The sequence below is a fragment of the Osmerus eperlanus genome, chromosome 5 (assembly GCF_963692335.1).
Source record: "Osmerus eperlanus chromosome 5, fOsmEpe2.1, whole genome shotgun sequence".
Taxonomy (NCBI): Eukaryota; Metazoa; Chordata; class Actinopteri; order Osmeriformes; family Osmeridae; genus Osmerus; species Osmerus eperlanus.
Genome location: NC_085022.1, coordinates 13026829 through 13037194, shown reverse-complemented (window position 1 = coordinate 13037194; position 10366 = coordinate 13026829). Strand labels below are relative to the sequence as shown.

General features: G+C 45.0%; 1 protein-coding gene across 1 annotated transcript; it reads left to right on the top strand.

Moving 5' to 3' along the window:
* Positions 1–194: 194 nt before the first annotated feature.
* Positions 195–4976, top strand: LOC134021182 (MOB kinase activator 2). Its single transcript, XM_062461727.1, has 6 exons — positions 195–504; positions 709–807; positions 3167–3306; positions 3507–3603; positions 3723–3847; positions 4029–4976. Exons 2-6 carry the CDS (start codon positions 725–727, stop codon positions 4265–4267), a joined length of 684 nt encoding a protein of 227 aa, XP_062317711.1. The 5' UTR covers positions 195–504; positions 709–724; the 3' UTR covers positions 4268–4976.
* Positions 4977–10366: the final 5390 nt, after the last annotated feature.

The window sequence follows — 10366 nt, the reverse complement described above, 5'->3', positions numbered from 1 at the left end:
AAGTGAATCGCCTCTGTCATTTGCACCTGGGATCTGAGCGTGCATGTGGGGAATTCTGGAGGGAGGATGGAGTCAAGTAAAGGGGTGGGGTTGGTGGAAAGGGGAGGAGCCGAGAGGAGAGTAAATATGTTGTGGCTCTGCGTTGTGGAGAAACCTGCCTGTCCGCCTTCCTCCGTGAGAGGAGGGGCCTGGGAGGTTGAAGGGGGTGACGGAGACAAAGAAGACAAACACACACACACAGGAGAGAGAAGGAGAAAGAGAGAAACGGGAGATTTTCTGTACACCGTGGATCTTTTTCCTCCAGAAACATTCTTTCGATCGCACTTGGACTGTTGCTAAAGGAAAGTAGTTGGACTTGGCGCTTGTATGTTAATCCAAGTTCCCATGGGTGTGAGCTTGAGACAATTGTGTGAGAGCACCTGTTTGTCTGATTGAGCGAGAGTTTAGGGTTAGGGTGTAAACGCGTATTTATGGGATGGCAAGGGTTTCTGGAGGTACCAAAAGGTCTTTTTTACATTTACATTTAGTCATTTAGCAGACGCTCTTATCCAGAGCGACTTACAGTAAGTACAGGGACATTCCCCCGAGGCAAGTAGGGTGAAGTGCCTTGCCCAAGGACACAACGTCAGTTGGCATGACCGGGAATCGAACTGGCAACCTTCGGCTTACTAGTCCGACTCCCTCACCGCTCAGCCACCTGACTCCCAGGTCTTAGCTCTGTGCCATGGGGGGTTGTCATAGTTACCCCTCTGCTGCGGAGACAGACACCACGACCCTTCACCTCTCTGACATCACTGATGATAAACTGTAAGTACTTCTCGTTTCTCCCAGTTCTTCCATGTCTCTACTTTATCCTGACACTTTGCAGGCACAAAATGTGGTCATTCGTAATAAAGGCATGCATTACTTTGAGCAATATCAATGATTTAACCTGAAAACAGTCTAGTTTGTTACTTGCTCACTTCTGGGTTTAGCTGAGTGCTAGAGTGAGTAAGGGCGAGCGAGAGAGACAGAGAGAGAGAGAGAGAGAGAGAGAGAGAGAGAGAGAGAGAGAGAGGTGGCTGCACATGGTTAACTGAGGAATGTTCTCCTGATAAGGATTGGTTGTGTATGCGCGAGAGAGCGCGAGCATCACATATTTGCGTGATGGCTATTGGTGGAGGTGAATTCCTTCAGCAGCTCGGCGAATGTGTCTCAAAAGTTTCATGTGAATGACAGTGGCAAACTGTGTGTCTGCTCGATTGTGCTGTAAATTTATCTCCGTGTACACAGCACAGTGAAATGTGGGCGCACAGCTAACAAAGTAAGGGAGTCGAAGCGGTTAGTTTACCTATAAATACATTAGCTCTGGGTTCATTTGCATTATGTCTGTTCATGTGTGTGTGTGTGTGCGCATGTTTACTTTTGAATCCTTCCAGTGGTAGTAGGATGTAGGAAATTGGTAAGGTATAAACATTTAGAAATAAAGAGGTCCATTTGAGAGGTTTTGTAAACAAAGTCGTTTTCCTATAACATTATCAAGAGCATTATTACTTAGAAAACCCTTAATGACATAGCCTCAAGCTGTATTGAGGAAGCTATATCAAGCACCTGTCACGACAGTGACCGATATTACTTCCTCCTTTCTTTTGGTTGTGATTAGCAGGGGTAAGGTAACCTGATTCCAAATCTGAAGTAAGATGTAATATCTAGCTCCATGGTCTGGTCCCACTCCTTGCCCTGGAGGCTTCCAGAGCAGTAAGCTTGACTCCTCCCTAAACCTGGACATGCAGGATTATCCTGAAGTTGGATCCTGGGCATTTCCCTGTTCCAGAATGTCCTCTCAGTACTGTCACTATTAATGTCTCACTGATTCATTCTCCTCTATCCCCTCCCTTCTCTCCCTGCCTTCTATTTAGACGAAGATCATGCTGTTTGCTCATTGAGACACTTCTGCTACCATGTATGCGCACGCGCACACACCCAAACACATACACACACATACTGTACACACACACACACACAGAGCCAAACAAATCCATCCAGGAGGCCAGTAAACCCCCATAGAGAACACTGCATCTCTGTTTACAGAAGTAGCAAGGTCACACAGATGCACACACACACACTAACACACACACACAAACAGTCAGAGAAACACACACAGAAAGTAAACGATTCCTACTGCTCCGTGGTGGTCTCGGAGTTTCGAACCGAGCTTGGACTGAGGACACATCCCCAAGAGGGAAGTAGGAACTTCACATGACTTCACACAAACAATACTGACCTCTTCAATCAGGTCTAGGTGATGTTCCATGTCATAACACTGGGGGTGTCAGTCTCTCACACACTCGTACTCGGAGGTGTTCCCATTTTAATAACCGCACACCCTCCCTGTCAGAGGAACGAACACGGTTTGCATGAATTCAAATCTCTGGAGAGACTGCATGCGTAAGGCACAGTCTTTAGGACACTCAAACAGTCCCACCGATTATACCCGAGGTAATGACACAATCCAGAATTGGAGTCTATAGGCCAGAGTCTTTCAATTCTGAATCAACCATTCTTCCTGGAAAGGGTTTGTTGAATGTAACCACTTCTGCCTTCCACATATTGGTGCACTATAACTTGTTACTGTGTCTGGTCTGAGTTATCTCTGCTGGGTTGTGCTGACTAGTGCAGTAGCATGCATCATTAACTGTAATTACACTGGCACTTAGTAGAATGGCTTCGTAACCTTCTAGCACTGGACATACACATCTGCAGCAACAGCAAAAATGTGCGTTTGTGTGTTTGGTTTCAAGTTGAGCTCACTATGCAACTTTATCACAAGCTAGTAAATCAGTCTGACAAGGACTGCAATGCCTGAGAAAACTGGGTAGTGGGGGAGGAGAAAGACTAACAGTGAGGCCATAAAACAGCCATCTCTTTCCAGAGGTTTCTACCTGCTACCCAGTCAGAGGTAGACACAGCTTCTATAGGCTCTCTCACTCTGTTTCCTATGTGGACCACAGCATTTATAAGCAAGAGAAGTACTGTACTGTACCATACACTCTCCTTCTCTCTCTCTCTTTCTCATCCTCTCTCTCTTTCCTCTACCGCTCTCTGCTTAGCCTGAGTACTCAGTCTTCATCCTCTCTCTCGGAAACTCTCCCTCTTCCCACTGTACTGGTGTGATTTGTATTCTCAGGGGTATAAACAATAACAACCTGGAAGAGCGTCCATATCTTCAGCCTGAGAATGTGCGTGAGCGCATCACAGACACAAACATGTCCAGCTTCACAACCCTGCCCCCTGGGCTCGACCACACGGAGTGGCTGGCTACCAACAGTAAGTACCCCCCCCCCCCCCCGCCAAACACACACACAATTACTTATATACTAACACTCACAAAAGTTGGACAGTACTGTACATGCAAATGTCTGATCCCTTTCCTTTGAGGTTTTAGTCCCCCGCTGGGCTTTCCTATAGTACCTCACTTCCTGTCTCTCACTCTCTTTCTCTGTCTCACCTTCTCTCACTGTCTTTAGCAGTAGCATTCTTTCAGAACACCAACCTGCTCTCCAGCGCTCTCTCTGAGTTCTGCACCACAGCTTCCTGTCCTACGGCCTGTGGACCGGGCAACACGTGAGCGAAACGCACACACACAACGCCTTTTTCAACACTTTTGTGGCACCATGTGTGCACGGTCATGACATAATGAGGGGATGTCGTTCATCTTCTTGACCCCTTGTTTGTGTGGTCAGGGTGTACGTCTGGACAGATGACCAAGGGAAGAAGCTCAAGTGCTCTGCTCCTCTTTACTTTGACTACGCCATGTCATACATTCAGGAGCTACTGGCGGATGAAGATGTGTTCCCTACTAAAGCAGGTAAAACAGACACACCCACACACAATACAGACCTTCAAGCACACAGAAACAAACAAATCAATTGATCAATCAATGATTATTCACTCATCCTTCCCGACCTGTCCATGAACCACACTCTTCCTAAACTGTCTCCAAACTCCTCTCCCTCTCACTTCCCTGCCTCTCGCCTCTTCTCCTCCAGGTTCGGTGTTCCCTGCAGGTTTTGTCTTCCTGGTCCAGAAGGTGTTTCTGCTGTTGTTCAGGTCTCTGGCCCACATCTACTGGTCCCACTACAGGGAGACTCTGGCCTTAGGCCTGCACCCTCACCTCAACACCTTGTTCACACACCTCATACACTTCACCCTGCAGCATCGACTACTGGACCCTGAGCACACGGATACTCTAAGGGACCTGATCTCTGCTCTGGGACAGAACAGCTAGACCCAACCCCAACAGACACGCTTTCCCGATCTTATTTACTCCTTTTTACTCTGCACGTGTTTTGATATAACTGTCATGGTATAACTGTGTGGTTGATCTAGTACGACATCCGTACGTCGAATACCACATCCATGGTACGGATAATGGACCAAAGCAACAATGAGAATCTTAAGGTAGTTTGGAATAATACGTCTGCGTGTGTGTCCACATTCAAATGCTTTTTCTTGTCGATGCACGCATGCGCCTCTATGAGCTCTATGCAGCTCTCGTTCGTTTGTTTGGGCTGCTGTACCGACTGGCTGGTGAGCTGGACTGTAAATATTGTGTCGAAGCATCTTCAGCACCATCTGTACCAAGGTCTTATAATCCTGTGGTGTTAGAGATCACAGCTTGCATCTTTTCAGATACTCTTTGGTGATTATATTTATTTATATTGTCTAATACACAGGCAATGGTACTCAAATTAATGTACTACATTCTAATATCAAGAGTCTCTATAGTATACCCCTTTTTCCCATTTTTACGTCATACTGTTTATTTACCCGTTATCACAGATATGAACCTTAATATGATTGGATGGTTTGGAAAAATATTATTTATTTTGAGCAGTTAGTATCCATAGACCCAGACAAGTTTTGTTACAATGTGTATTGATATACCGGTACTACTGCACTATACAACAGCATATTACAGATCAGTCTCTCTACAAGTGTTGGCATCTGTCTGTAGTGTTGTTTGATTTCACACACTAGTCTACATTGTCTTGTAGTTTCATATTTTGGGGGGGCTTCTTCTGTGGTAGTACAGTTGCAGATGGCATCCTCCAACCATTTACAACCAAGCAGCAAGTTGATAGCACCATCTGCTGGTGGACAAGCAGAAATACCATCAGCTCTTGACTCTCCTGAATCAGTCCTGGAGCCTTCATATCAAATCAAAATGTATTTGTATAGCCCTTTTTACACACAAGCATGTCACAGAGGGCACATACGCCCATAGAACTGCCCCTCAACCAACCTAAACCCTCAAGGGAGACAAGGAAAAGGAGGAGAAATTCAGTGAGGAATCCCTTCCTCCAGAGACGGTTGGTGAAAGAGAGGAGCAGAACACAGGCTTAACATAGTCATTCAGCAGGGAAATGTCAATGGGTTTTTGAAACACCAAAATCCATTGTTTTACTAGGTAGATGTGGGAAGGGACCGGGAAACTCGCTGTTGCCCGTCATGGAGACTGGTTTCCGGTTGGCGACCAGATCCAGCGTTGGCAGACCGACGACCAGGCAGGTGCTGACAGCTCAAACCCCCCACACCACAGGGGATGTGTGTGTGTGTGTGGGGGGGGGGGGGGGCAGAGAGGAAAGCAGGGATTAGAGAATGCCAGGAGCAGCTAACAGTTACAGTCATATTACAATTAGCACCGGTCAAGTGTGGACTAGTGCAGCAATTTAGCAGAGCAAAAAAGGGTATTTGATGCAGCCCTAAGACAGCGCCAGACCCCCTCGGTTGGAACATGAAATCTGTTCCAGGGGAAAGAACTCTAAAATAAGTTATACTTATACTAATAAGGATGAGAATGCCCCGTCCCCCGTTGGCACTTACTAGTAACAGGTCAGTCAGGTGGCTGAGCGGTTAGGGAATCCAAATGATGAGGGCGTGCCAAATGACGTTGTGTCCTTGGGCAAGGCACTTTGTCCTACGTGCCTCGGGGGAATGTCCCTGTACTTACTGTAAGTCGCTCTGGATATGAGCCTCTGCTAAATGTAAATGTAACAGAAACTGTAACAGTAACAATATACAGTAACAGGTTTAGTTTATTTGTAAAATCTAGATGGGGTAACATGTACATGTAGAGGCTTTAATTGTAATTTAAAAGTTACATATACAGACAGACAGACAGACACTTCAGGTTTACATAGAAAGTACATACACACATACTTTTAGCAGTCATAGGACGCTTAGCAGTCATAGAATTGACTAAACAAGAACGTTTTAACCTAATTTTGAATGTCGAAACAGTATCAGCCTCCTTAATTGAGACAGGTAATTTGTTCCAGAGAAGAGGTGCTCTATATGAGAACGGCCTGCCTCCAGCAGTTTTTTTAATTAATTTTGGGAACCACCAGATAGCCGGCATCTTGAGATCTAAGTGTCCTTATGGGGTGATAGGGTGCAAGGAGACCGGAGAGGTACAGTGGTGCCAATCCATGCAGAGATTTGTAGGTTAGTAATAGAACTTTGAAATCAGCTCTGGCTTGGATAGGGAGCCAGTGTAAAGAGATGAGAGTAGATGTTATGTGATCAAACTTTCTGGTTCTAGTCAGTAATCTAGCAGCAGCATTTTGAACCCACTGTAAAATGTTTAAGTAGGTGATTGGGAGGCCAGAGAACAACACATTGCAGTAGTCCAGTCGGGATGTAACAAATGCATGTATTAGTTTTTCAGCATCATCCTTTGAGAGGAATTTTCGTATTTTGGCTATGTTACGTAGATGGTAAAATGCAGTTCTGGTAATTTGCTTAATATGGTACTCAAACGAAAGGTCAGGGTCCATTGTGACTCCTAGATTTTTTACCAGCTGGCTTTGAGAGACTTTGATTCCGTCTAAGTCTAAGGTCAGATTGGATAAATTATTTCTGTATTTTTTAGGACTGAAAATTTGCACCTCTGTTTTATCCGAATTGAGAAGAAGGAAATTTGCTGTCATCCAGGTTCTTATCCCAGAAACACATTTTTCCATAGCGTGTGGTAATTCTCCAGGCTTTATAGACATATATAGCTGAGTATCATCTGCATAACAGTGAAAATTTACCCCAGAGCTTCTAATTATGTTTCCTAAAGGCAGCATATAAAGCAAAAATAACATAGGGCCTAGAACTGAACCCTGTGGTACTCCGTATTTTACAGTGGAACTCCTGGATGAGCAGCCATCATAGTGGACAAATTGTGATCTGTCAGATAGGTACGATCTAAACCACTGACGTGAAGTACCATCATCATATCTCTTCTAAAATGTTACTGTCTTGTGCCCGTTCAGCATTACAAGGTTGCAGATTGGGCAGTTCAAGAAGTTGGCCATACACTGGTAGCAACAGGAGATCTGACCAGGACCAGGGAAGAGTCTGGGCATGTTACCCAAAGGCCTGCTGCTCCACATGGTCATGGGTTGGTAGAAATCTGAGAAAAACGAACAGCCCCCAGACCCTTGGACTTCCTTTGTTATCTCCAGGTTTGTGTGATCACAAACAGGACTTTTACGTCAGGAGTTGAGGTTTGGGAAAAGTCTAAAAAGGAAATCAAAATGAGCTCTCTAACTCAGTACACTACCAAGGTTGTCAACTGCACAGTTTTCACATTTCTGTACACTTACGGTGTTCAAACATGTACTACCTAGTGGCCAGGTTGCTCAGGATTCATGGTGTCACTCAGCCTTATTCAGACTATTTCAGCAATATCAGAGCTCTTGCACAAAGTTCACATTTTCCTTAAAAAACTAAACATGGAATCCTCCTCAGCACCACATATGCAGTATCAGGCTTCACCACATGATGACAGTAGAATCCCATCCAGAGCCACTACTCAGGAAGCACGTCAACAGCCTGTGTAAGACCAGACATGAGCAAGTGAGAAACCACCTCATGCTTAGTGGAGTACATTCGTATTACAGTGACACAGCAACAACAGACTTTGTATTTGGCTTTCACAGATATGTTTATTTGATTTCTGCTCGTGAAACTAATGTGATAATGGACCTCTCTGATAACGTTTTATTCTTTATTAATCCCAGTCACATTCTTTTGGGGGATTCCTTTTCCTCAGTATTCTGTTTCTTCCATTAATTAAAAATGGTGGTTGACCGAGTGTTCAACTGTAAGAATTTTCATAAGAACATTGTCAAGTTTGTAGTTTGGTTCAAATGCCACTTTATGAGTCCATCAAAATAACTCTCAAACTCAATGGATGGTGAGTTGACTTCGACGTCACAACTTCACCAGACGACCTCACTGTGATGTGTCTATGTCATCTTCACTGAGACTAAAACATTTTTCCCGCCTACTTGATGGATGGACTGATGAACCTAACCCCATGGATGAATGCAGCCAGACAGCCTCTCTCTGTGTGATCTCAACTTGAGGTGTCAGACAGGCCCTGAACACTGAAATCCTACTCCTCCACACCAGGCTGAGAGCCCGCTTTCAGTAAACCACGGCCTGTGAGATCAGACACACACACACACGCCAGGGTCTGTTCTCAGGGCAGACAGGAGATGGGCTAATGCACATGTTGGACTGAGTTAAGGCTCGCTGAGTTAAAAGCAGAGTTAAGAGGGTAATACTGAAAACTGCTGAGTCACACACACACACAGACGTACACACACAAAGCTTTCTATTAATCAGGTCAGACACGTTGAGATTCTCCCTCGACCTACCCTACCCTCTCTGCGCACGCACACACACACACAGACTTCATCCACAGTGTGTCTGTGTGTGTCTTTTTTTAAATCAGATATCAGATTATATCAAAGTCATATCAATGCTGCAGGTGCAATGTCAATGGTATGCCAAGTCTTAGAAGTCACAGTATGCAGCTTGCCATACATAACACAGAGACACTAAGATATTTCTATAGATTTAAACCTACAGTACCTTGCTTACAGTCTATGAATGCAGTGAGAGCATCTGAACTTGGAGACTAGTCTCACAGAAACGCACACTCAACCTCAGATTTTGATAGCAATCTTTGTGTGAACAATCAAACCCTGTTTCTGACATATTGCTTTTCATGAACCCAGTTTTAATAAATGTCACATTTTGCAGCTTATATAATAAATGTTAACAAGCTCTTCTCTGTTCGCAACATGCGGTTTTGAAAGGGCAGTTCCACCAATTCAGAAAGCATTGGCTTTACTGTCAATTGGACACCACGCAGACACACACATAAAAGAGCGGACCCATGTTGTTGTTTTTTATAGTTACAGCATACTGCTTCCTTAACCAGATGAGAGGCATTTGATAGATGTCTGGACATACAGTTGGGTACAGGCTGGTGTAGATGGATACAGGACGGTGAAGTTAGATACAGGAGGGTGTAGTTGGATACAGGAGGGTGTAGTTGGATACAGGAGGGTGTAGTTGGATACAGGAGGGTGTAGTTAGATACAGGAGGGTGTAGTTAGATACAGGAGGGTGTAGTTAGATACAGGAGGGTGTAGTTAGATACAGGAGGGTGTAGTTAGATACAGGAGGGTGTAGTTAGATACAGGAGGGTGTAGTTAGATACAGGAGGGTGTAGTTAGATACAGGAGGGTGTAGTTAGATACAGGAGGGTGTAGTTAGATACAGGTGGGGTACGGGAGGATCCAGGAGGGTGTAGTTAGATACAGGAGGGTGTAGTTAGATACAGGTGGAGTACAGGAGGATCTACAGGAGGGTGAAGTTAGATACAGGAGGGTGTAGTTAGATATAGGAGGGTGTAGTTAGATATAGGAGGGTGCAGTTGGATGCAGGAGGGTGTAGTTAGATACAGGAGGGTGTAGTTAGATACAGGTGGGGTACGGGAGGATCCAGGAGGGTGTAGTTAGATACAGGAGGGTGTAGTTAGATACAGGTGGAGTACAGGAGGATCTACAGGAGGGTGAAGTTAGATACAGGAGGGTGTAGTTAGATACAGGTGGGGTACGGGAGGATCCAGGAGGGTGTAGTTAGATACAGGTGGGGTACAGGAGGATCTACAGGAGGGTGTAGTTAGATACAGGAGGGTGTAATTAGATACAGGAGGGTGTAGTTAGATACAGGAGGATGTAGTTGCATACAGGAGGGTGTAGTTAGATACAGGAGAGTGTAGTTAGATACAGGAGGGTAGTTAGATACAGGAGGGTGTAGTTAGATATAGGAGGGTGCAGTTGGATACAGGAGGGTGTAGTTAGATACAGGAGAGTGTAGTTAGATACAGGAGGGTGTAGTTAGATACAGGAAAGTGTAGTTAGATACAGGAGGGAGGGTGTAGTTGGATGCAGGAGGGTGTAGTTGGATACAGGAGGGTACAAGAGCTGCTGGCTCTACAATGTTGATGTTTTTGATTGGTTCACCAAAAGTACTTTCA

Coding starts and splice junctions, on each gene's coding strand:
- LOC134021182 (XM_062461727.1), top strand. CDS start 725: ATGGGGGGTTGTCATAGTTACCCCTCTGCTGCGGAGACAGACACCACG. Junction 3,307..3,506: donor GGAGTGGCTGGCTACCAACA/GTAAGTACCCCC, acceptor CACTGTCTTTAG/CAGTAGCATTCTTTCAGAAC. Junction 3,848..4,028: donor TGTGTTCCCTACTAAAGCAG/GTAAAACAGACA, acceptor CTTCTCCTCCAG/GTTCGGTGTTCCCTGCAGGT.